Here is a 26,401-nt window from a genome sequence, read left to right on the forward strand (position 1 = left end):
TTAATAATGATAATTACAAAAGATTTAATAGCAGAACATTTGTATAGAATTCTTTTAAGTCGTAATCTTTTGCTATCTGTCAGGAGAAACACACATTAATGACCGCTGAAAAAAAGCAGCATATTTGTATTTAGTTTTTACTTAGTCATTTTATCATGGAATGATGGACCTTGTAGATCTGGGATATTTAAAGCTTCACCACAACTCGCTTTCTGACTTGCCGTCTCTGCACCATCTCCATAGAAACCATGGCTTCGTACAACGGCACAGGGTTTTCCAACACTGGCCTACAAAAGATTTAAAGCATCACACAAATGTTTCTATCTTCAAATATACATTAATTTTATATATTTATCACTTTTACATGTACTACCCACAACGGTGGGTGAAATGACACGTACACAATACGCATTTAAGTTTAATAAAGAACAAAACGGTAGCAAAACATTAGTGCTACATTAAAAGAAATGTTCTCATGATATTTTTATGGAATGTCTACATAAATATTTCATATCATTATTCACGATACAAAAATGACAACTTACTGCTGAAGTCACTCAGTGTTAGAACTACAGATAATACTTGCAGTACTCTCAAGATGATGTACTACCATGCAATTAATTTATTAACACTCCATATTGATTTTAATCTTACCTGAAAATGCCTGTTGATAGCTTCTCCACTACGTCCTTCATAATATCTGAGAGAAATCACTGAAGGCATATAACCCAGTTTCAGCAGGCTGTCGCATGGATACAACAGCTGTCTAGTAGCCCAAGGACAGAACAAAAACTTCCTCCAGGCTCAAACACAATTCAGCCATATGCCTACTGTAAGCTCTAAGCTGCATTACCAGAACTGCAAAGTTTCATTTCAAACTTTGTCCGTAGGACATGTTTATACTTGGCCTAAAAAAATCTAGTCTGTATGCAGGATGGACTTTGGACTCGTTTAGGGATGGGAATCATCCTTTCTACACTAAGGTAAAACTATTAATAAACAGATTTGTTTTAAAAAAGTGTGTTATTTAACAAAGAAGAATGTACAATTGTTGATATTGTGAAGAGATGTTTGCTTAACAATTATGGAAGGAGTCTCCAGTGTCTTCAAGAGAAAGAAAAAAAAAAGGGCTGTTCTGAGAATAAATGTTTATAGCTGCTATAAAGCACGTGATAACAGAAGCTAACTTGTCTTGCAGATGTTCCACAACATTAAATGTAACTATAACCAGTAAAAAGAAGGCCGTGTCATTCGTTAATTTTTTTATGTTTTTAAAAAATGTAACTGGTGGTAAATTGCTGTTGTTTACGAGGAATAAAATGCTTTAAGATGCACTGTTACAGGAAGATAATTAACTTCTGGGTGGTAACGGTAACTCTGCCTTGTGTCGGGCCACAGCACACCATGCGTTGACTATTTTTCTATAACAGTACACCGAACCATGTTTTATTTGTTACATTTAAATGAAGTTTTTGTCAACTTTTTCTACAGTGTAAGTATTGTAATGCATCTTATGTATCGTCAAAACACCTTGACGTATCATGATATTAAATTTTTTCCTTATTAACATCCTTTAATAAACATCAAACATGAAAACATCCATGGACAAAATTAAGAGAAAGATCCACGACACATTCAGGCGAATAAATTGCTAAGAACATATACCGAATTGGCAATTTTATTTATATACGAAAGAAAACTATTTATACGAGGAAAAGATTATGGATCTGATTAAAACATTTTAGACCTGAAAGAAATAGCGATAAGAAGGCGACAATCAGATCAGTGCTTTTATAGTAGTCATTTGAGCATCTTGGCCAGTACAAATTGAATAAAGGTTGAACTGCACAATGGCCCGGGTGGTCTCATAAGGATACGGAGATATCGGCCCTGTCTGGCCATGGACGCTTCCCACACTTCTTCATTTAGAAAGGAGATGGAGGCGGCCTTCAAGAAGAGAGTGCGACTGTCTGGAGGATCCAGCTGAACAGAACAAACAGCGAAAGAAACATTAATGACAAACAGAGGTGTATCTCAGTTTGTCTTGGGTCTTACAGTATATCAGCTGATTGATAATGACATTTCATTATGCTTTAGAGTAATGTCAGAGTAGCATGGTTAATTATTCACCTGCAAGTTGTCTTCTGTAGTGACCCAGTGACCCCCAACTGCAAGAAGAGAGATGATGTCGTGCTTGTGTGGGAGATGTTTCTTGACCTCCGGTTCCTCTTCGTAAAGCCTCACTGGTTGGAGAGGAAAACAGACAAATGTGTGACAGCAGCCTGTTTGTTGTTAAATGCTCCTTGGTAATGGACAAATCTGGTTTAAGTACCTCCTGCATCAATGACTATGTCCACCCCAAGTCCTCCAGTCTCTTCCAGGCATGAGTCCACTAGGTCCACTTTTGAGTCCCAGACTCCAATCACCCTGGCTTTATTTACAAAAATGAGCAACTTAAGGAGTGAAAGTGTAATCTAACAGTATTATCGTTGACACGTCCCCAAGTCAGGCACTCAGACCATTAAACACTCACCTACAAGTGATTCTAGCACACCTTGTGCAAGTGCGAGTGAAAGCGAGGAGAGAGATCAGAAGATAGAGAAAAATTAAAGAGCTAAAGACACAGTGATGAAGGATATGGTAAGGATAGCCAGTGAAGGACTATCTTTGAAAGAATCAAAGCATCACAGGATTACGTTTCACCTTCTTACCTACATTCGGTCGAAGATGTTCCAGAAACTTATGGTCGTCCGGGGATATGGCAGTAGTGAGGACTTTCACCCCGTGGTAATGGGCTAGCTGGATGGCTAGCACTCCAAAGGGCTAAATACATAAAACATGTGCAATGGTGCATGGGTAAGTTAAAATCCTTTCCTTCCATAGTTATCATCTGATCACAATTTGTACTGAAATATTAGAAGTTCTTTATACACTTTTAATCATCTTATAGAGGACTGGTAAGTTTAAATTAGCTCAAAACCTCAACAAATATGCACCAATGAAACAATTAGAATATATCAAGAATTGTATGAAAACAATAATTTAACATTTAAAACCATAAGAATCCCAAATCTGGTCAGAATTCCAGCTACAGCAGAGTATGTTACACAGTATGTTTCCACAGTCCTTTGACTGAATTTCTGTATGGAAGTATAATAGTGCCAAATGATGTGAAGGCTTGAATTTTAAGTCCCGAATTTTAAGACCTGCATTTTCGCAGCCTGAATTTGTGAGGTTGAAAACTAATGTGTTGAAATATTACCCGACGAATAATGAAGATGGTATTTTAACAACTGAATATTTTGGAACTGTATTTTATGAAGGTGAATATGTGTGCATTGAATTTTGAACGCTAGAATTTTTTTTCAATCAAAATATACAAACCCAATGAATTGCAGAAGAAACTAATTCAAGCATTGATATTGCTGTATTTATTTTTTTTTTCCAATTTGGGTCAAATTGCTGGGCAGAAAAATTCAAGTATACTTATTGCGATATGTTTTTTATTCAATTTATGTAATTCAACATGCGATTTTGCCTTCAGGACATTTGGCACTATTATACTTCCATATTTCTGACAATTAATTTTGTCTGTGTGATAAAATCGAACAATGTTATAAATCGAAACATATGACAAAGTTAATCTGATCTTGCCGAGCTTCAACGGCTCATGACATTAAAGGGTTACGAAGCTTTTTTTTTGTAGCTTTTAACTATAATTAGATTGTAGTTTCAAATGATCTGTCTATTACTACCTGGTGAATGTGTTCTTGGTAAATGCTTAAATGACAGATCTTTAGTATCACACTGAATTCTTTTTGACATTTGAATCAGTTTAAGTTTGTCTCACTAAAACCAGTGACGTTACGTCTGTCAGTTTGAACTGTAAATTCCTGCTGAAAATATCCCAGTGAGTGTAATGGAGAGCAGTTCTACATTAGCCACCCACACACACACAGCCCCACACACACACAGCCCCACACACACACAGCCCCACACCCACAACCTCACCACACACACACACACACACAGAGCAAGTGCACACTGTAAAGCTACTCTCTTCTTTGTTTTCTCTTCTTCATACTCTCTTTTAAAAATTTCTCCGGTTTTCTTTCTGCTTAATTCAGACTATTCCTTTTTTTTTTCTTTCTTTATGCTTTTCTCTCCTTTTCTATCCTCCTTGTATTTCTAATGATCTCTGATTCTCCCTTTTTCTCTCTTTCCTTCTTTTATCTTTAATTCTTTTACTATTCTTCCATTTCTTCCTTTTTTTTTTGCTTTCCTTCCTTCCTTCAATCCTTCCTTTTGTCATCATGTTTAGTTCATCGCAAGCACGGTGTACTTCCTTTAGGAAACCTATTTAATAAACAACAGGCATTAACTTACACTCGCCCCATCCAGTACAAGCAGCGTGTGTCCGACAGCCATGCGGGCCAGGGTGTGTAGCGCTGTGTAGGCCCTGAGACCATCTTTAATTGCTCCAGCAGCTTCAAACCAGCTAACCTTCTCGGGTTTCTGAACTGTCCAAACACACACCCACACACTATTGTGAGACATACATACTAGCAGCATGGTGCAGCTAAATACTTCTCATATTAATGTCATTAGTGATATCTGTCACTGAACTGACCTAAATTATATTCATCCACAAGGACGACATCGCAAAGGCCAGACATCTCAGCATCCAGGGGAAGAATACCTGAAAAATGATTTAAAAATAGATTTTAAAAATGAATAATAAATGTCATGCATTACAGAGTTCCCAGACATGCATTGGCCAATCATACAGTTCCTACCCACAACTTCATCATCAGGCTGGAAGAAGGTCACTTTGGGTCCCACTGCATTGTTGAGAAGATAAAACTGTTACACTGAAATGACAAGAAATGTGTATAGATCATTCGACAAAATGTCAAGGCAAGATTAGAAATGTAACCTTGGAGCACGACTCCTGCCACCTCTCGCCCGACCGGGACATGTTCCCTCTGCAGCTTTAAATCCTCACACAGCTGAAAAACAGACAGATTTGTTTGTGCTGGTGTGATCTACACATTGAAATCTGGGGGAAAGAGTCACGGCAGACTGACCGAGTGAGCACTCACCTTAACGTCCACAGGACTAAGCGAACAGCCTTTGACTTGAACTTTGACTTGATGATCACCAATAGTTGCAGCTATACTCTGTTAATAAAGACAACAGACACAATGGGAATATTTGAATAACTAGTAATAGTACAAGAACTACACTTATTGGCTATTGCATCAGGTAAACCCAGCATATAGGTGCACTTTATACTGTAGACATACACAGATCAGCTATAACATAAAAAGCAGTGACAGGTGAAGTGAATAAAATTGATTATCTCATTGCAGTGGCACCTGTCATGGGGTGGGATGTATTAGGCAGCAAGTGAACAGTCAGTTCTTGAAGATGATGTGTTGGAAGCAGGAAAAATGGGCAAGTGTAAGGATCTGAGCGATTCTGACAAGGGCCAAATTATGAAGGCTAAACCACTGGGTCAGAGCATCTCCAAAATGGTAGGTCTTGTGAGGTGTTCCCCGGGCTGCAGTGGTTAGTAACTACCAAAATTGATCCAAGGAAGGACAACCAGTGAACCGGTGACAGGGTCATGGGCACACAAGGCTCATTGATGTGTGCGGGAAGCGAAGGCTAGCCTGTCCGGTTTGATCCCACAGAAGAGCTACAGCAGCACTGTATGATTAATTAATTATGAATAATTAACCATGCTACTCTGGCAATGATAGAAAGGTGTTAGGACACACAGTGCACTGCAGCTTGGTGATTATGCGGCTGTGTCGCCACAGATGGGTCAGAGTGCCCATGCTGACCCCTGTCCACTGCCGAAAGCACCTAAAATGGGCGCGTGAGCATCAGAACTGGACCATGAAGCAATGGAAGAGGGTGGCCTGCTCTGATGAATCATGATTTCTTTCACACCATATGAACGGCCAGATGCGTGTGTGTCACTTACCTCTGGAAGAAATGGCACCAGAATGCACTATGGGAAGAAGTCAAGCTGGCAGAGGAAGTGTGATGCTCTGGGCAATGTCCTGCTGTGAAACCTCGGGTCCTGGCATTCATATGGATGCTACTCTGACTTATTATTACTACTTATTAGGCAGGTATCATACAAAAGGTATGATAACGATCCTTTATATGGAAAGTAAAACTCAAGCTCCCAGATTCAGCCAGCCCCTGCTCATGACCATGCTCCCAAGTATTGCTTAGATATCTGATTGGACAGTGATTGCATTTCAGTGTGGCATGGTTTCTACACAGTGATGGAAGTGAAGCACAATGCAAAGGGATACATTACATACACTCTGGACGTGAGAAATCAATTCCTTGATTATTCTTTTACACCGAAGAGGTCAAATGACCTAATACAGTGAAAGTTTTCTTTTCTTCGTGCCACCGAAAAGCAATACTATTCTCATTACTGTACTGAAAATCAACAGGAGTCAGGACATTTGCATAAATAAAGTGGATTCCTGTCATTTTAATTAATCATTAATTAATGAACACTTTTAAATTAATGCTTTTCAAATTTCAAAAGTATGTGCAAAATAAATTGCCACCCAAATAATACCTGCTCATGACGTATTGGCCCCTTTCTACTGATGGAGGTAGGAGAAGGAGGCTGACGTTATGTATAGTGACAGATCTGCTTCAGTCGGTATTTGTATACCTATATACAGTAGGGTTACCTGATAAAGTGTCTCGTTCTAATGTGAAACTACCTATGCTGCAATGCACAATGCTGTCGATACTCACTGTCTCCTGTATAATAAACTTCAGCTCCTTGGCTTCACCCAGCTTGCAGTACAGCCCTTTCATACTGGATTTCTAGCAAAAAGGTTCAGTGAGAAACAACAGTTAATCCAATGAATCCTGCTGATCACATGATCTTCACAATTTTGGTGTACTTGATCCAGGTGATAAATTGAGACACTGAGTTAGATTAGTGGTTATATACTATTCAGAGCAAGGGCTTTCCAGGACTGGATTTGGAAACATTGACTTAATTTCGCAAACACAATTATACCAAATAAAACAAGCAGCTAAGCTGAACTGTCACAGTCCTGAATGAATCCACAACGCCTTTACATATTTATTTAAGTATACAATAACGATTTATAGCCTATGTAGTGCACTACAGACGCCAAAAGCTTCGATTTGGGATACAGCCTCCCTATTAATTAATACACCGTTAAAAACGCCAAAATGGCTAGCTAACGTAACGAATTGCACAAATGACCACATCAAATCAGTGTAACAAACCTCCAGCGTTGGTAAATCGACTTATTTAATAAATAACACAAACACAAACGCTTTAGAAATACAGCAGTACCTTTTATTTATTTTTATTTTTTGCAAGATACCTATTTCCCTTCCTGGATGATGTTGATGATCACCTCCTGTGAGCCAAACAATGACGTCATCGTCGTCTCGCACAATCTCGCGATACTTGAGAAATTCCAACATTGCGTAGTGAAGCCATCCGGCGGCTGCAGGGAGGGCAGAGAGCGGGGTGTAAAGGGGGGAAAAACCGAAATAATTCATCAATTAAAAAGGATTTAATTTGATTCGGCGCCTTTTTTTGGTTCGTTCCCACAACCAACAACTTCTATAAGATGGAAAATGAACGATGAGGTAAGAGAAATGTTCCCTCACAGGCCGCGTATCCTTTATTTTCTTTTCTTTTTTTTTTCCTTCCTTGACAAGCGCCTTAGCTACCGTCGTTGTGAGGAGAAAATCACCGTAGTGGCGCTCGCGCTGCGTGCCACGGCTAAGGCTAAGGCTACATCTGCATACTTCCACACTACACAGTGTGCACTACCGTGTACAGCCCTGGGTCGGCACTGCGTACTCTTTAAGTGCGCTAGGGCTGAGGATTTTTAGGACGTGAGAGATTTGTTCTCATCATAGCATTATTATTTATATATATGTATAGTTTTAAACCCGATACATTATCAAACAGGCTTGTGGGGGGATTTTCTGTGGTGATTAAACGTTGCCTTTCTTTCATCTGAATAGATTAACTGAGCACAGCTGCTAACGCTAGCTAGGAGCTGCATGTCCTGTTTTCTGCATCCTCATCAGATTTAGATGATCATCATCATTAAGATCAATGAGGGTTTAGTCAGGGTGTTTAGAGACGGGTTGGTTTGCTGTGTTGATGTTGATGAAGGTTAGCTGTGTGTAGTGCATGACCTTAGCTGGGATTCTGCTAACTCTCTACCTAGCGGCTAATACACCACTGAGAAGCACTTCTACCGACATTAATCTAATCTACGCCCATGCCCGGTGAAGAACATGCTATGAATAATTACGGGCTGGTGACGGTGACATCTGATGAGGAGTGTGTGTGAGAGACTAGTTGTACTGAGCTCTGTCCTGGACTGCTGAATGGAGTTAGTTTGTGCAGAATGTAGTCATGATCTGTTCATAAAAATCTGTCTGCTTGTGCAGGAGACACAGCTGTACTCCTTAAAGGTGCAATAAGAGAATTGTTTTCTACAACAAAAAACAAACAAACAAACAAGGGATTAATTAAATCCTGGCTTTAAAGTGCACCTATTATGGTTTTTCCAAATATTACCTTTCATGTAGTGTGTTATAGAACTGTTTGTGAATGTAAAACAAAAAGTCTGCAAAGCTTTTGACTCCCAAAAGAAGGAACTGATTCTGAAACGGGTCATAGTTAATAATTCCAGAATTTATACTTCCAGTACTAATCTACATAGGTTTGTAACAAAAAGCCCCGCCTCTGGTCTTCATTGGCTGCTCATTGACAGTGGTAGACCAATCAGAACAGACTGGGACAGCTGACCAATCAGAGCAGAGTATGCTCTCTGAAAGGAGGAGTTCAGAATGAATCTTTTCGAACAGATCATTTAAGGAGTCATTTGTGACACTGGGAACAAAAGGTAATGCTGCAGTTCTAATTATTAGCACATTCAAATGTTTTTTGACCTTGGATGACCTTTGACCTCTCAAACAAAATTAGGCACGTTTCAAAACCACAATAGGTGAACTTTTAATTAAAGTGTATTAAGTCGCTGAGAAACCCGTTTGGAAAACGGACTTCTGGTCCGGAAAGCTTGTTTGTGTTTGTTGACCCTCCTGTAAGTCATTATTTCACAGACACTAGCTGTGATTTTCCACCCACGCAATTTTATGTGAATTTTGGGATGTCGCATAACCAGCACGGAAAAATTCAAGTTCAACTGAGGCATATAATTTTTCTCTTCGAATAAAATGATGACGTGCATAAATTATGATGGAAGCATGTTGACCAAATGAATTCCTCGATGTGCATCGTGGGGAAAAAAAACTCGTGTGACTTTGTGCCAACAGATCGTGTGATTGGATAATTGGCTCAGAAACGAGTTTTTCTGTCGATATAACTGGATTAATCAACGGACTGGTCTCGTTGCACAATATCTCAAATTTTGTTTTCGTCCTTCTGAAATGTCTGAGCCAAAAGTCTGTCATCGAAACGATTTGGCATAATTGCCTCCCAGAACTGTCTCACACACTGATACGTTTCCAGTCTTGCTGCGATAGTCAGTGTTAAACGCTGTTTGGGCCGTACACTGATTACATAACTCACTCACTGCGGCACCGCCCCCACTGTCATTTGGCCTTTTTATAGTAATAAAAATCATGTAGTTAATATAAGCGAGTTTGTCATTGTACTGTTTTGTTGTGTTTTTTGTTAAAATTAATAACGAATCCACTATTCAAGCAATTGCCGCACACAAATTGCTGCTAATTCAAAGCAAAAGTGAAATGCGCACGTCCTCACGGGCATTCATAAGAGATTTAAAAGCGAGAGGGAAAAGTACCAACGACCCCCCACCCAGTAACACCGGTGTTACCAGTGTTGTGACACGATTAACCAGTGAGGAAATTTCCTTACTGTCACATTGTTCCTTTCCCAAATATAATGCATCCATCTCTGATCGCAAAATAACGTGAGGTTTGTGATCGCGTTTCGTCCGCAGGTCGTTTATTGTACTGGGGGGAAAAGGAGCCACGGTGACTTCCCTGGGACGGAAACAATGCTTTATTCACAAATGCTTTATGCGATATTTCAATTTTACGCAGGAGTTACGTTCGCAACTTTGATGGAAACATAGCTACTGTAGGTCCTGGGCCGGAGCATCGCGAACATGAGAGTGAATGGCTCAAGGACTTAAAAAAAAAAACATTTAAACGTCGAACCCACTGAACAGTTAGACACTTAATCTTCGGGAGAAAAAAGGCTAATCTTACCTAATGCAACTTTAAAGTCTAGGGTACATTCTGTCTCATGCAAGGGTTGGGTGTGTGGTTGCATAGTAATGCATGCAAAACGCTGATGTGTGGGATTTTGGGAAATCGCCATGGTGATGTTTCATTGGATTAAGGCTGAAAATTTCATGCCTAGACTAAAAACATCACAGTTTCATGGTATTAGTCACCCATTTAGAAACGCATCATCCAGTGACAGGAAAACTTTATTACTAATACTTTATAGGAAAGTATATTAGTGTGTGTGTATATGTGCCATATATATATATAATGTATGTCTGTGTGTGTGTGTATATATATATATATATATATATATATAATATCATAATATAATAATAAGATTTTTGAGAACGACTTTTCCATAAAACCTCTTACACTGTCACTATTTACAGTATCGCGGCAAAAAATCAAACTAGCGTGGCGATGTGCATCACCGCTTAACCAAAATCACCAGTAGTTTGTGTTTAGTTTTAGTCCGCAGAGCTGGTATTCTGTGTGTTTGATGGTCGTTATAATACCGGAGGTAGCAATGTAACACGTTTACGTCAAAAGCAGATTTAACAATGCCGAAAGGTTTTCAGTGCAGAGATCAGTGTAGTATAACGCGATAAGAAATCTTTAGATGAGAAATGGTTCACGCTTCCAACCAAATTCGGTTCGGTTAAAACTCACAGGTGAGTCCAGAGGGGAAGGGGATTGTGAAATGTTCAGGGAGTTGAAACTGGACACCAAAGATGAGCTCAGAACCAGTGAAGTAAGGAAATTTATCGTTACAAAAAAATGTTTTTTAATCAGCATTTTTTTTTGGGAGGGGGTGTAAGTGTCTGATCGTGCCTGATCGTGCTCCGTGACTCTCCGTGATACTGTAACAATCCTGCTTCTCATCATAGAGGTGTTAGAGTTTGACGGTTTCATTTCATCATACAGTAATTCATGGAACAACACCACACTTTATTAATTAAAAACACTGCTGATGGATTTCACACTGTAAAGGACATCATGAATTATTAGTTGTGTTCATTCATTCATCTTCAGTAACGCTTCAGGATCATGATCGAGCAGGAGCTTCTCTTCTGGATGAGAAACCACAAACACACACATTCACACACTCGTTCACACCGAGGGGTGGTTTCGGCACATATTTATGGAGGAAACCAGAGAACCCAGAGGAAACCTGTGTACCCAAGTAACCCGAGTTCAACACTGTATCTGACATCCATCCATCCATTCATTTTCTCTACCGCTTATTTTACACAGGGTCGTGAGGGAGCCTGGAGCCTGTCCCAGGGGACTCTGGGGGCACAAGGCAGGGGACACCCTGGACAGGGTGCCAATCCATCGCAGGGCACACACACACACTCACACACTATGGACAATTTGGAAATGCCAATCAGCCTACAGCACGTCTGTGGACTGGGGAGGAAACTGGAGTACTTAAAGGAAACCCCCGAAGCACGGGGAGAACATACAAACTCCATGTACACCGGGCGAACCTCCAACCCTGGACGTGTGAGGCAAACATGCTAACCACTAAGCCACTGTACCCCCCTGTATCACGGGCATGTCCGTTCTGTCCTTCTACTTTTTTTTTTTGATACGACACCTATATCAGACGTTTGAGTATTGGTCGATACGCAGCATTGATGTGAACTGACTCTCAGGCAGCAGCGTGCTTTAAGACAGATCGTGTCCTACGTTCACGTACACAGTATGTGTCATGTGATTCACCATCATACACGTGGACTGGACAAAACACGTCAGCGAATTACATTGGAAAGCAAATCTGATCCGGTAAAAATCCAGTCATCGTCATTCCCGATAATGACACTCTGTATCATATCCCTATTTATTATGCCTATTTTATAGCCTGCTAGGTCCTCCTTTTTAAATAAATAAACAAATACAGTAGTTAATAGACCGGTCATTGTTATCACAATTCCACATCTTTGTAAATGTTTGCGATCGTGATTGAGGTGATCACAATCAGTCATTAACTTCCTTGATATTTTCCTGTATAAATAGACATAATAAACATGGCAATCGTAATCGGTCAAACTTTGAGTCTTGGTAATAAGTACTTGGTAACTGTGATTTGTCGTGTAGTACGGTAATATTTAGTGCAGTTGGAATTTTCCCATAAAATTATGTATATCCATAAAAATTAATGCAAATACTTTTTTATATATAAATAAACTAAAATAAATTGTGTGTGTGTGTATATATATATATATATATAATGTATGTATGTATACATACAAATAAACTGGAATTAAACTAAATCTTTTAAGCAGCTTGCACCAGTTTCCCCTGCCCCTTACACGCAGTGAAGCATACTGGATATAAACATAACTTTGTCCTTGTGCAGCACCGTTTGATCTCCGTGGTGTTTAATATAAAATGCTCTCCTGCCTTAGAGGACTTTCTTCCTCAGTCACGTGACGATTTCGCCTCCGTCGGATGAGGATTGAGGTAAAAGGTAACGCTGCCGGAAAGTAAACTGAAGAAAGTCATTATCAGTGACTCGGGTGTCTGCTAATGCTAGCATGCGTATGATGTCATGCGCAGTCGCCTAGGAAGCGGCTTATACTTCCGGTTAGTAAAAAAAACGCTAGTGATGTATTTGAGTTGATATTACCTTTCTAAAATCCACACACTAGACTGTAGAGTACATCGTGCATAGTGTAGGTCTATAGTACGTCGTTTGGGACACAACTTTAGAATTTACTCTCCGAAGCGTGTTTTCAGAACAGAAGACGTTTACATGAGTTATGGAAGGAGTCTCCAGTGTCAACACTTTGTAGCAGTCAGGAAGTTTTCCGCCACGGGGAAGCCTTCAGGAAGTTTTCCGCCACGGGGAAGCCTTCAGGAAGTTTTCCGCCACTGGGAAGTCTTCAGCAAGTTTTCCGCCTTCAGGAAGTTTTCCACCACGGGAAAGTCTTCAGGAAGTTTCTGCCACTGGGAAGTCTTCAGGAAGTTTTCCGCCTTCAGGAAGTTTCTGCCACTGGGAAGTCTTCAGGAAGTTTTCCGCCTTCAGGAAGTTTTCCACCTTTCAACAAGTTTTCCGCCACTGGGAAGCACATAAGCTGTGTTTTTGTCTTATTTGTTAAAAAAAAAAGAAAAAAAAAAGAAGAGAAGTTGTGGAGGGAACGACTGTTTATAGCTGCTATAACGTAAGTGCAGACAGGAATGAACTTACTAAGTTCCACAAACGGATAAAAAGTCAAAATAAACAAATTGAAATGGTTGGCAAGTTGCTGTGGTATAAGATTAGGAAAAGCACTTGGGGAACACATTACCTGGTTGTTGATTATTTTACACAAAGAACAGAAAGTCCTGAAGTGTTTTATTCTGTACGTAATGTCCAGCCCTGATCGATGGAAACAGACCGAGAAGCATTTGAATTAGTATTTGGGAAAGTCATTAGTCTCTTACACCACGACTACGTGTGAAACCGTAACCAGTTTATTAGATTAAAGGTCCTGTTTCACGCCAGTGAGGCTTTCTGAAGCCCTGTCTGTCTGAGACCATAACCCCGGGGAGAGCAGCGTGCTTGACGTCCCAGGCCTTTGCTGAAAGGCACAGGTCCTTATCTCTTGCAGGCTTGTTCTCTTCTCATCTCATTCCCACTCCCTGCTCATCCCGAGCAATATTCAGCAGCGCTGTGGTCTGGAGGAATAGATAAAGCAGCTCTGTTTAGGTGGGACGGATGACACGGCTGCTGTGGGGGGTGCGGGATCTTTGTCTTTGTTCCTCAGTACTCCGGATCAACCTCCCCCTCCCTCTAAAGCATTTCTGCCTTCGAGACAGCAGACTAATATCTCTGTCCTTTGCACGCCAGTTTGGGGGGAAAAAACAACTGGTGTTCTCAAGATGTGAGTTTCAGTATGCATCCCCCACAACCTTGTATTTATCTACACACATTTGTGTGTGTGTGTGTGTGTGTGTGTGTGTGTGCGCATTCAGCACTGACCATAACCTTGCTATAACATGCCCTCATAAAGACACTGTCACATCAGATCTAGTTAATGTTTACATTGCTGATTCAGCAGAGAGGATTTTGTGCTTATGAAATGAATTTAAGCCATACAGGAAGTGGAAGTGATACTGATCATAGATCAGAGGAAGCAGAGAGCATAAGTGTTGATTCTGCTCTCATGTAGTGACCCTGCTCTTTATTTAAGTGTGCAAACTTGGAGTGACACTTGCGCTATATGGCCAAAAGTATGTGGACACCTGACCATCACACCCCTATGTGGTTATTCTCCAAACAGTTGCCAAAAAGTAGCGCACAAGCACACGGTTGTATGGAATGACTTTGTATGCAGTAGAGTTATAATTTTCTAAACATGTTCCAGCATGGCGATGCCCCTGTGCACAAAGCGAGCTCCACGTAGACATGTTTTGCCAAGTTTGGAGTGGAATAACTCGAGTGTCCGTCACAGAACCCTGTCCTCAACCCCACTGAACACCTTCGGGATGAATTGGAACACTGACCACACCCCAGGCCTCCTCGGCCGAAATCATTGCCTGACCTCACTAATGCTCTTGTGGCTGAATGAAGACAAATCCCCACACCCACGCTCCAACATCTCCAGTGGAAAGCCTTCCCAATGTTCAACATGCACATGTGGCTGTGATTAGTCAGGTGTCCACAAACTTTTGGCCACATATTGTAGATCTGGGTTTATATGACCTGCCAGAACAGCTGGAAATCTACCGGAGCAACAAACGCCATTCCTCCAAAACATCTTCCCTCAATTGGTGATCATGATCGTGGTGGAGAGTCTCACACATTGCTCAGGAATCGGTCATTATCCTGAGATCTGGTGACTGAAAACCATATAGATGGGGGTGAGGTCACCCTGGAGGAGACATCAGCCATCAAATGCTTCAAGATAGGCTGAAGGTGATGAGTCGAAAGAACTTCCGTCTATGAGTTGCATCGTAAGAGTTCCCTGTAGGGGTCGCGGATTCAGGCCTATACCATTCCAATGCACTCAGCCACTTGTCGAGAGTGAGGTGAAAGATGACTCCTCTGACTGTGGTTTTAGTCTAAATGTTTTGGTGTGTATGTGGATGAGAGCGCTGTAGGTGTGTTGAGGACCCGTTACGCAGTTGAACATCTGCTGAATTCACTGCACCTGTTTTTGTCGCATGTAATGGAGTAGTCATGCCCTCGATGGAGATTAGCGTCTCTGCAGTCGTGTGCGTCTTGCTGAGATGCTCATGAGAGCTGGTGTAGGTGTCTGTTCAGGAGACCTGTCTGCGCTTAAGTAATCCATCTAGGTATCCGGTATTGACGTGTGTGAGTGCCTAACAGCTGGTCTCTCTGGTATTCCCCTTACAGCACCCCAGTGTTAATTGACTCCACAATATGGCAAACCTTCTCCAGCACAAGATATAGATCTGAATTGAACTCTCGTTGCTCAAGATGACTTCTGGGAATGTGTGTTTCCAAAGTTCTTGCTCAGCTCTAGCTGTGGCGTTTGAATTATATATTCACAGTGTTGATGCATCTTGTCTAGGGTTGTCATGATACTAAGGTTTTGATCTTGATACCAAAATGATAGTTAGGCCATAAATAAATATGGTGGGAATCGTTGAAGGAGAATTGCCAGACTTGTTTGAACTGACAGGTAACTTAAATAAGCACTCTCTGCAACCATGTCGAGCAGAAAAGCATCTCGGAGTGAAGAACACGTCAAACTGTAAGGGTGGATGGACTATAGGAGCAGAAGACCACATTGTGATCTACTTCTATCAGCTAAGAAAAGGAATCTGAGGCCACACTGGCCAAAAGATTACCAAAACTGGATGGCTGAAGACTGGAAAAAGATTCTGAAAGGAGTTGTTCAAGGCATTTACCGCTGAATAATCAGGATGCTGTTGTCGGAGCGTTAATGTCAGAAGTTCTCTGTAAAAACATGCATAAAAGTGATAGGCTAGTTACAGCCTTACGCTGTCCGACCCCGTGCTGCACCATTATTAAGCTAAAAATAGTACTCCTCGAGCAGCAAGTAAGGACACAGAGAGAGGAGAGAGTCGCAAACAGTGTACACGTAGTGTTGAATAGCATCAACAGAATCTACAATAATGTCAAGCCTGTTTAGGTTAAAGCCTCTGGTGTACTTCGTTGTTTTTTTTACACGTACGCTAGCGGGTGCGCACAGTCGTACTCATAGCCTTTCAAAATATACTCCATTTGACATGTACGCGTACACAGGCGATCGACGCATGCACGCTATGACAACTTGCACTACCCCTCCTGGCCTGTAAGAGTCAGTACAGAGCAGTAAAGCAGGTCTTCTGGTGTGACGAAGAAGAATAACAACACGAAGAACAATACTCAGGCAATCTCTCACTACGATTAGCACCCATACACAAATCCTTATACACTTTAAGGCTAGAATTATACAAATGCAGGTACTTTCTAACCTCCACTCATTTCTATTGTTTCCGTTTATTCCCGTTTTCTTTTCTTCAGCTACCTTGAGAATCAATGGCCCTATGTCACTGTCGCCACCTTGTGGAGCAACTAAATAGTTCATAAGAATTAAATGGGCTTGTGCGACCTGGTTAGAAAAATCGGGCGGCGCACGTGTTCCTAGTGTACACTTAAAAAGTGAAGCATACTTTCTATTAACTAGAGATGAATGCGACCTAAACGTTGTCCTCGTTCTTGATCTCTATTCTGTTGTGTATCTTTATAAACTCTCTTCCTGTCTCTTAGCTATTGGTGTTGCAGGATTGTCTTATTTATGTAATTCTCTTTAGTACACTCCAGTCTGTCACTACTCCTGTTAGTCAAGGTGTTACTCGAAGATCAGTCCTTGGCACGTTGCTGTTCGTTATTTATATGCTACCTTTGGGTCATATTACAATTATCACTATATCAGCTTTTACTGTTTGAATCTGATGCTACCCGTATTTATACCGCCTGCCCTTGTATTATGTATTCGTTACTCGTAGTGTTGACCTTTTGTCTAAATTTATTACCGTGTTAATTGAATCATTTTACAAGAATAATTGTAAGAGATTAAAAACACAACTTTAGGGAATTTGCCAGTAATGCTTTCTTTCATTTTTTGCCCCACTCAATCCAATTAAGACGATACTCTGATTAAGAAACTAGCACGTAAACAGTGATTATTGATGACCTTAATCTGGCTAAAGTCATACTCAAAGTAAACACAAATGGAATTAAGACGTGTGGAGTATTCCGGTTTTAGCGGCATTATCGACGTGCGTTACAGACTACGTTTACATGGACAGCAGTAATCTAATTATGGACCTTATTCTGAATAAGACAATATTGTGATTATGGTGTTTACATGAGTCGCTTTTAGAATATTCCTTTCATGTTCCCGTTTTACACGTTATAGAACGATTAACATCACACGTCATTACGTCCCCGCGCCACGCCGTCCGACGTTCTCTCCAGAATTTCACGTATCGACATACAGTTCGTCTTTATGATACTGTATACAGTTTTTGGGTGTTTTTATTTTTAATTTTACGAAAGCTTCAAGTGCAGGTAATTATTTATCATGCTATACGAGTTCCTGAGTTGGAATTTCCTCCCGAGTCGAGGGGGTGTCATCTTTGGGGCTTTTTTCCGGCCTCCAGGATTTCACAATTTTGCGATCATAGAAATGAACAAAAAAAAAAACAAAACCATAAAGCAAACTCTGCAATATTATGAGGAGCTTGCAAATTTTTTAATTACCACAGATTTGGGCCGAGACGTGTCATGTGACATTATCACAAGGCGCATTCAGCCAAAGCCCTCTTCGATTCACGTGCGTCTCATTTACCAACAAACATCACCGCGAAAGACAATTTCGTGCAATTGCGATTTCCACAAAAAAAACACCCGCAACGATTACAAAAAAAAAAGACTGAAATCTTGTACAGACTGGCAGCTCGGGAATTACGCGTTATGACCTCTAGTCGAATGCAGCAGCAATCTCCTGTCTCGTCTCGTCTCCTCTTGATTTCAGAGTAAATAGAGAATGAGAAAATGCCAAGAATACATTTCTGGAAATTCTAGGAAAAGGGACGTCTGCTTTGAAGTTGCTAAAATACTAAATTATTTTGGATTTTCTATCACAACACATTTCCCAGAGTTCCATTTGTGTTGCTCCAGAGTTTTAATGACTTTATTATTATTATTATTCTAAAATGTGTTTGGGGGGAAGTAAAGAATGAGTGTTTCTTTTGACCGTGTGTGTGTGTGTGTGTGTGTGTGTGTGTGTGTGTGTGTGTGTGTGTGTGTTTTCTCTCTCTGCCTCTCATTCAACACAAAGACAATGTTTTGAGTCATTGAAAACGAATCTTTTGAAAAACTCTTTCCAGGATTGTGTTCACTATTTCCATGTGTGAGAAAAGTGTGTGTTTTTGAAAATGTTGACATCTCAGCGTCCACCTAGCACTCCTTTACCTTGGCTGTACGTTTAGTTGATTACATTAGATGACTTGTGTTAAAATAGTGTTGGGGGAAAAAAAAGAATTCCCAAAAACATTTTATTATTTTTTTTTAATGTTTACTGACTAATTATGTTTGAGCATTGTTTACTGTTGAACATTCTGGATGTTTTTTTTTTCCTATGAACACCTGTGAGACCTGTTTTTCCCCCCCTCATAGTGTGATTTCTCACACATTTCCATGCAGCGTTACAGTGTATAATAATAACTCTATGAAAGGTGCGAGTTAGTTTGTGTTCTTCGTCGTCTAATCCAGCAACCATTTGATTTCAAATAGTTCCTGCTAAAATTGCTTCATCCAATGGCAACATTGTAGACGTATGACATCATCAGCTCATGGTTCTTTGCTCCGCAGCAGGGCGTGTCCTCCTGATGAGCCTTCTGCGAGACTGATATACAAGATCGTGCAGAGAGCGCAGTCTCGCAGTAACTGCTGATCCGAGACCAATAAATACTCTGAGCTTTCATTTAGAGCGCTGTGGTGAAGAGCATTGTCCCCAGCAAAGCCTCATTAGAATTAGAAGAAAGTGTAACAGAGAAAAAAGTAGGTCAGACACTCAAAGACGACACACACACACACACACACACACGCTCTACCATTAGCAAGGCCGTGACAAGATCCAGTTTAGCCGTGAGTGTGACAGCGTCGCTCACACTGCAGTGTTAGAGAGAGAGAGAGAGAGAGAGAGAGAGAGAGAGAGACACTGACTGACTAGAGCCGTGTTTAATCAGTACAGCAGAATGCTTTCTGTGTGGCGTCAAGCTCTTTATCCAACATCTCTCCATATTAAACACCTCACAATGATTTTCTGGAGTAGTGAAAGTTTCTCACACATGCATTAATATATTCCATAGTTTGTTTAAAAAATCTATCTATATCTATTTATGTAGTTTATCTACTTTGAAAGTGCTGTATTAATACAGTATTACATGGGTTGAGGGTGGGGCATCATGCTTCAGATGAATGAAATCTATATTAATTAGGCTAAAGTATAAACAGACATTACTATATCGATGCACATATTATATAGAGCTAAATAATGATATAGTTGTAAGGATCTTTTCGACACAAGCTTTATTGGGCCTCATTCATCAAACCAAATATAAACAAATAAATCCGTTTATATTTGGTTTGATGAATGAGGCCCAATAAGCTTGTGTCTAAAATATCCTTATAACTATATCATTATTTCCATAAATCATTCACAGGTGCATTTACACAAGACGTTTTGCGCTAATGAAAATCCAGTTAGTTTGAGAAAACATTCATGTCCTGCAGGAGCGCCTGAATATGCGCAAATTTAAATATTCACTAATGGTAACCTCAGTCAGTCGGCTTCGTTTCATATCATTTTACATAATTCATATACGGGTTACATTGTCGGGTTTAACTCCCGTATTTATTTCTTCCCTTGAAAGAAAGCAATCCAAAGCAGATTCATAAATTAAAGCAAATAAGACTAGCTATTCAGTTCAGTCAAAAGAAAATGGTGCCATAAGTTTCCATCTACTTTTATTTATTTATTTTTTTATTAATAAATTTGCGATAATTGCTGTCTCCTGTCTGTTCCCATCCAGTTGACCTTTTACTGATAAAATGGTGCGCGTGATGATGTCATCTGTAAAAAAAAAATAATAATAATTAATAAAATACAACAAATTGTCGCAGAAATTTTGGTGTATCGTAAAAAGAAATCTGCCCTCGAGTCGTTTCCGTACATAATTTTGTGTACATCGCAGATAGCGTCCCACGTGTCCTCAAATCTTTGTCAAATGGACAGAGTTTGGAGACAATTCATTTTAATTTCACAAATAGTTTCAGTTGTGTGAAATATCAGAATAGATGACCTCAGAATGGAGCAGCTGCTCGTATGATAGGGCTCCAAGTAACCGCCCTTGTGCGCCGAAGCCCATGGGTCTGTGAGAGACCACGCAATGGAGCATTCTGGGAGGAAGCGGTATATATTTGTATATATTAGGTTTTTTTTTTTGCGTAAATGGCATTTTTCTTGACAAACTGTTTCTAAACAATTTTTTCGCTACGTTTAGAATTGCCAACATAGAATTTACACACTAAAGTTAAACAAAAAAACAGATTTTGTCGACACTTGTGAAATTGTATGAATAACTTGCGTTTCTATTAGATATATCGGTAAACATTCCAGTGCGCTAACCCTTTTTATTTTTATATATACACACACACACACATTTATATTTAATTATTTATTTTCTTGAAAAAACAAATGCTCGGATGGAAACCTAGCTATATCTGAGGACGAGGAGTTGCTGAGGTGCTGCAGTGGCTGAGCTGCGTTACTGGAAGATTTATGTCTGGCACACGCCATACTCCGGAGGCGCCGTTTTACCGTTAGTTTTCACTTTGATGTTTTCAGCTCCCTCTGAGCTTTGCCTTTTATGGAGTTTGATGGGCGTTACTAAACTCAAATCAGCTGTGGCATGAACACGCGACTTACGGGCCATTTGGCATTTATTAAATAGGCAAGTAAATCCCTGTGAAGAAAATGTGCGTTACTGAAACCTTTGTGAATCTGCTGGGAATTTTGAGCTTGCTTTGGTTGAAAATTTTTACACGCAACTTTTAGTAAAAGTCATTGCTGATGATACTTTTCGTCAGTTTCGTCATGTTTCTGTTTATTAACTGTTTATTCATCTGTTTAGTTTATTTTTTTTCCTTCATTTGAGTTCTCTACTGTGAAATTTTGGGATAACTCGGTCAGGTTGTTCAGCTTTTCAAAGTGTTTTTGTTTCCAAAAACCAGTTCCACTTCAGGTTTTCTTGTGTAGCACAATGACCCCGGGTTGACTCAGTGAGCGTCATGACGGGCGTGACTCTGTACAGAGCAACGCTGAGCGATTGTGTAAAAACGTACACACTTTGTGTTGTGTTCAACGCTGCCCGTTTCCTCTGTGTAATCGAGTGTACTCGCTGGAGAAAGTACCGCGTCAGCAGTTTGGCCCATGATCGTTGCACGCTGTGAGGAAACACCGCACTGGCAGTGCTCAAATCTGGAGGAATATGGACAGGATTAGCGTGTGCGTTCTTTCAGCCCGGGTTTTAAAGGGAGGAAGAGAGAGAGAGAGAGAGAGAGAGAGAGAGAAAGAGATGGAAAGTGAGAGTGGGAGAGCATCTGGCACTGATTGGAATATTTTGGTCTTTGTGCCTCAGGGTGGGTGTGTGTGTGTGTGACAGAGCGAGAGACAGAGCGAGAGACAGAGCGAGAGACAGAGCGAGAGAGAGAGAGAATGTGAGGGTGAGTAACAGTGGGTGGATGTGCATGCACTGTGATAGTGTTTACACAGCTGGGAGATAACTGTGAACAGACTCTGTCTTCCTGGATTCTTCCCCTCTACCTTTTTATTTTCCGTTATTGTCTCTCCGTCCTTCTTTGTCTGCGCCTTCTCTTTTTGTAAGAACAGGATGCCAGTTGAGAAAGGACTCGCTTCAAAGAAACGCCCTTGCAGTTGTCTGAATGATTTCATGCTCAAACACAAGGCACTGGAATGAGCAGCCTTCCATTACACAGGAAGTGACGTAGAGCGTAATCCCACATCTAATATATTTGGTGGAGTTTACGTTTCAAGCGGCTCATTGCTTACGAGTCAGCTGGTGATTCACTCATAAATTTTTTTAAAAATATGCAGTCCAGACTGAGTCCTCGGCACCGGCGGCCAGCAGCACCATCGTTACTGAATATTTCCAGACGTCGTTTTTCCGCCGACGTGAGACGGCGTGTGCGATATCGATTTTTTTATTATTATTATTTTCTTTTATTTATTTATTTATTTATTTCCTCCCCCCTCTTCTCGATTTTCCATTTTTAAAGAATAGCAGAAAAAAAGACAGAAAGACAAGTGGTTCCAGCATGTCCGCTATAAGGAGTCGTATGAGCTGCAGTTGGGAGCTGCTTGCTGGCAGTCATATTAACTCAGCTGGGTTTTTAGGTGATTCTGCAGTAACGCGCAGTAAAAAAAGAACCATAACGGTACATTTTCAATATAATCCTCGTACAAATCGGCTGTCCGGTGTCCACATGCCCAACATTTTCTTTGCTTAAAGCATTCGAACTCATCTGAGCGCGTGCTGACCGACTCTTAACCGTCATGTAGTCCAGGTGAATTTCTAATTACGATGAAGTTAAGAAATCATGCAAATACATCAGTTATTAGACACGCACCGATACTAAATTTCTCAGCCGATACGATAACCGATTATTCAGAGTGATATCAGCCGATACAGATACCGATAGTTCGGCCTTTTATACCTTCTTTTAAATGAATAATAATTCATTCCACAATTCTGAAAGAAATACAAAAGCACTCGTACGTTAACGTGCACGCCGAACAACATGCGCACTGTGTCTGCTTTGCTGCAGCGTCCGGGGTAAAATTATCATCGGTGCAGAAATTAGAGATTACAAACTGCAGTTGTGTCGTCATTCCACACAAGAGACATCATCTTTACACACAGCATGAAAACGACTTGTTGTCCCGCCTTCTTTTGATTGACGGGATATAATCATCAGATGTTTTTAAACTATTGGTATGAAAAATTGCCTTTATAAGCCGATACATTGGTGCATCTTTATCAGTTTATATATATATACGTGTGTGTGTGTGTGTGTGTGTGTGTGTGTGAAATATTTTCTGTTATATGTGAAATATGTTTGGGCCCCAGTTGTCACGCCTGTATGAGTTAATGTTTAAAGTCTTCATGGCGTGATCCACAGCCAGGATTGAGTTCTGTTTGCTGATGTATTTCTTTTTGAAACAGGAAGTCACTCTGAACTGCTGGACTGACCTTACACAACAGCCAGTAGTGCTTGACATATGCCACATCTGCCACCTAATTGAAACAAAAACGCACGATGTATTTTAAAGGAGTGTATAAAAGGAGCAGTTTGGATGGAAAGGGGAATAGAAAACTCAACGCCGAGCCACGCTTGATGTTAACGAGCTGCTACTATAGAGCGAGACCCACCCATGGGAGCGAATCATATACGTTCTAAAGAGCATTTCACTGTACGAATACAAGACTAAGATTTTTGATGACTCACTCTGTACTAATCAGACCATAACGTTAAAATGGGATATTTTTTCTAGATATAATATCATACCGGTGTCAGAGACGTGTACAGAAAGCTCCGGAACACACGTTTTCATTTTAGTGGCTCTTTAAATTGAGCTGCGATGAATAGAAAAAGGACACTAAAAGACACTCAGAAATTTCTCGCACACACACAGAGATTGCATTGAGTGAAAGGTTTAACTACTGTACTGTAAATGGCAATTATAGCAAGAGATTGGATTTGTGTGTTTTGTGTTCATTTTGCAGTCAGTAATTTCCTCCAAAGTCACCTTGTCCCTTCGTCCTACAGGATAAGTCACAAAGAAATGAAAATGGAGTCCTGGCTAAAAGTAAAAACGCTGCCTAAAAACCAGAGAGAGAGAGAGCGAGAGAGAGAGCGAGAGCGAGAGCGAGAGCGAGAGCGAGAGAGAGAGCGAGAGAGAGAGCGAGAGAGAGAGCGAGAGAGAGAGAGAGAGGGAGAGAGGCTCTGCAGTGGATGGAATTGAAGAGAGTAATATTTCTGGTTGTGTGTGTTACAGGAGCGTTACAGGGTGCAGCTAACTGACTGAATCATGGCTCAGTTTCCCACGCCCTTTGGAGGTGAGTGTCGTTACACACCCACTACAGTGTGTGTGTGTGTGTTTGTGTGTGTGTTTGTGTGTGTGCAAGAGTGTGTACGGTTGCATCCATCCTTAAGTTCATCTAAAGTCTGTGTGTGCGTGTGTGTGTGGTAGGGGGGCTGGACACGTGGGTTATCTCTGCGGATGAGAGAGCCAAACATGATCAACAGTTCCATAGCCTGACCCCCACACCTGCTGGCTTCATCACAGGTCTGTACTTATTCACATACACACACTACCGAGTTTTCTTGTCCCCAAAATTGATTGAAGATGTTGCTGGTATTAAAAGGAAACGCTCCTTATCCGAACCAAGCCCATTTATTAAAGCCGTCAAAAGAATTCCTCCTGAAGTATTTCCTGAACATCATTTCACTGCTCGTTCCTTTAGCAAACTTATCGGTTTTCCCGCTCATGATAAAAAACGAACATCCTGGCCATGAATCTCCCGAGAACACACTGCTTCCTGTTCATCAGTACACACAGCCCTTATATATTCATCTGGGACCAGTTTATATTTGGCCTAATCCTATTAACCCACTGGACTTGGACATTTTAAAACAGGGTCTTGGGTCAGTGCAGCTTTTGTGTTTTAAGTACCAGTGCACACCTGGCATATGTAAAATGTAAAACACAATGCAAACTGAGGCCATGTTTTTTCCTGTAGTGCTAGTGGACTGTGACGGAGTACTCGAAGACAAGCTTTCTAGTTTAAGAGACTAAGAGCTGCTGACTGAACTGTCCTGACTGAATTTATTCATTTATTAATGAATTGGATCCGATTTACTGCTCATGAATAATCCGTTATACAGCACAAACATCGCAGGTTTCCAGTGACAATTTAAAAAATCTAAAACCTACCCTTTGTAATGTGAAGTATTTTAAATGCATACCCAGAGGTTATATAGTTTCAGCAGCGAGGGCGGGGTCATCTGAGGGGAGGGAGCGGTGTTTATCATTTTTATTTATTTATTCATTCATTTATTTTCATGGCTGTTGTATTCTCCTGTCAGCCAGCTGATGGCTGTAAAATTGCTAAACAGTTCCTTTAAAATTTGGCAGGTTTGAACTGCTCTGCTTTAATTACAGTTGAAATAAAATGTTGTGTTTTTTTTTCCTTTTTAATCTTCAAGAATAAACTTATGTTTGTACTTCTGCTATTAGCATTATTTAATTATTTGTAATTCCACTTCCACTAATTATGTCGTCACCACTTCCACGCTTACAATAACTGGCTCACTGCCAAATCATTAAGATATTTTTTTCTTAATTAAAAGACATGCAGTGCTGTAATTATGATGAGTCTGACGTTATATGGTGATAGACTGTTGGAGTAAGCGCTGCTTTCTGAGCAGATTCTAGCTGAAGTAGAGGTTGTTGACCTGACGGTGATCCCAGAGCAGGATAGATCTTCTTTGTGTTGGCTGGAGAGGAGCTGTATGGCTGCCGGCCCACAATCAGCCGTGCCGAGAGAGGGGGGAGAGGCTGTTTTTAGCTTTGGAAGCGTATAAAGGCGCTCTCTGTGCACTTGTGTGGGGAAAGAGCAGACAGACGGAGGTCGAGGACATATCCTGTTGGAGTGGGATGCGGAGTTTGTCTCTCTGTGTGTCGCGACTGTGTGCTCATACTTATACACCCAGTTCATTCATCTTGATTTTAAAATCTCTCTCTTCGAAGAAGCAAACGTGGCTTTGTTCTGCCTGCTCAGACCAAAACGCATTAGGACTGCGTGGACAGTAGTGCTGACATGCAAGGCAAATCACAGGGTTTATATTAGTGCACTTGTTTTAATACGTTATTGTTTCCATAGCAACTTCATTCACGGGGACTTGGAGAGCAGAATAATTTAAATAACAAACAGATTTTAAAATGTGTTGTGTTTTTTTTGGGTTTTT

The 26,401-nt window shown here is 40.6% G+C and overlaps 2 protein-coding genes across 8 annotated transcripts in view; one reads left to right on the forward strand and one right to left on the reverse strand.

Moving 5' to 3' along the window:
• Positions 1-4: 4 nt before the first annotated feature.
• Positions 5-7,495, reverse strand: cryzl1 (crystallin, zeta (quinone reductase)-like 1). Of its 3 annotated transcripts, none has more exons than XM_053616148.1 (14): positions 7,404-7,495; positions 6,796-6,867; positions 5,103-5,180; positions 4,937-5,009; positions 4,797-4,841; positions 4,631-4,699; positions 4,387-4,520; positions 2,712-2,823; positions 2,534-2,554; positions 2,333-2,431; positions 2,131-2,243; positions 1,878-1,983; positions 655-700; positions 5-287 (listed from the first exon to the last, which is right to left on the reverse strand). In XM_053616148.1, exons 2-14 carry the CDS (start codon positions 6,856-6,858, stop codon positions 188-190), a joined length of 1,059 nt encoding a protein of 352 aa, XP_053472123.1. In that variant the 5' UTR covers positions 6,859-6,867; positions 7,404-7,495; the 3' UTR covers positions 5-187. The 3 variants fall into 3 exon arrangements, with proteins under 3 accessions (XP_053472123.1, XP_053472122.1, XP_053472124.1); XM_053616147.1 differs by having other exon boundaries at positions 7,373-7,468; XM_053616149.1 differs by lacking the exon at positions 2,534-2,554 and having other exon boundaries at positions 7,373-7,466.
• Positions 7,496-7,523: 28 nt separating this feature from the next.
• The window catches only part of itsn1 (intersectin 1 (SH3 domain protein)), a 60,245-nt gene continuing 41,367 nt past the window's right edge, over positions 7,524-26,401 (forward strand). For 4 of the 5 annotated variants that reach the window (XM_053616139.1, XM_053616142.1, XM_053616144.1 and 1 more), the window contains exons 1-3: positions 7,524-7,674; positions 24,429-24,489; positions 24,624-24,719. In XM_053616139.1, the coding sequence (XP_053472114.1) occupies positions 24,462-24,489; positions 24,624-24,719 (124 nt within the window). In that variant the 5' untranslated portion in view covers positions 7,524-7,674; positions 24,429-24,461. The remainder of the gene's footprint in view (positions 7,675-24,428; positions 24,490-24,623; positions 24,720-26,401) is intronic. The other variant, XM_053616143.1, reaches the window with a different exon arrangement.

Source organism: Ictalurus furcatus, chromosome 26 (assembly GCF_023375685.1).
Source record: "Ictalurus furcatus strain D&B chromosome 26, Billie_1.0, whole genome shotgun sequence".
NCBI classification, from domain to species: Eukaryota; Metazoa; Chordata; class Actinopteri; order Siluriformes; family Ictaluridae; genus Ictalurus; species Ictalurus furcatus.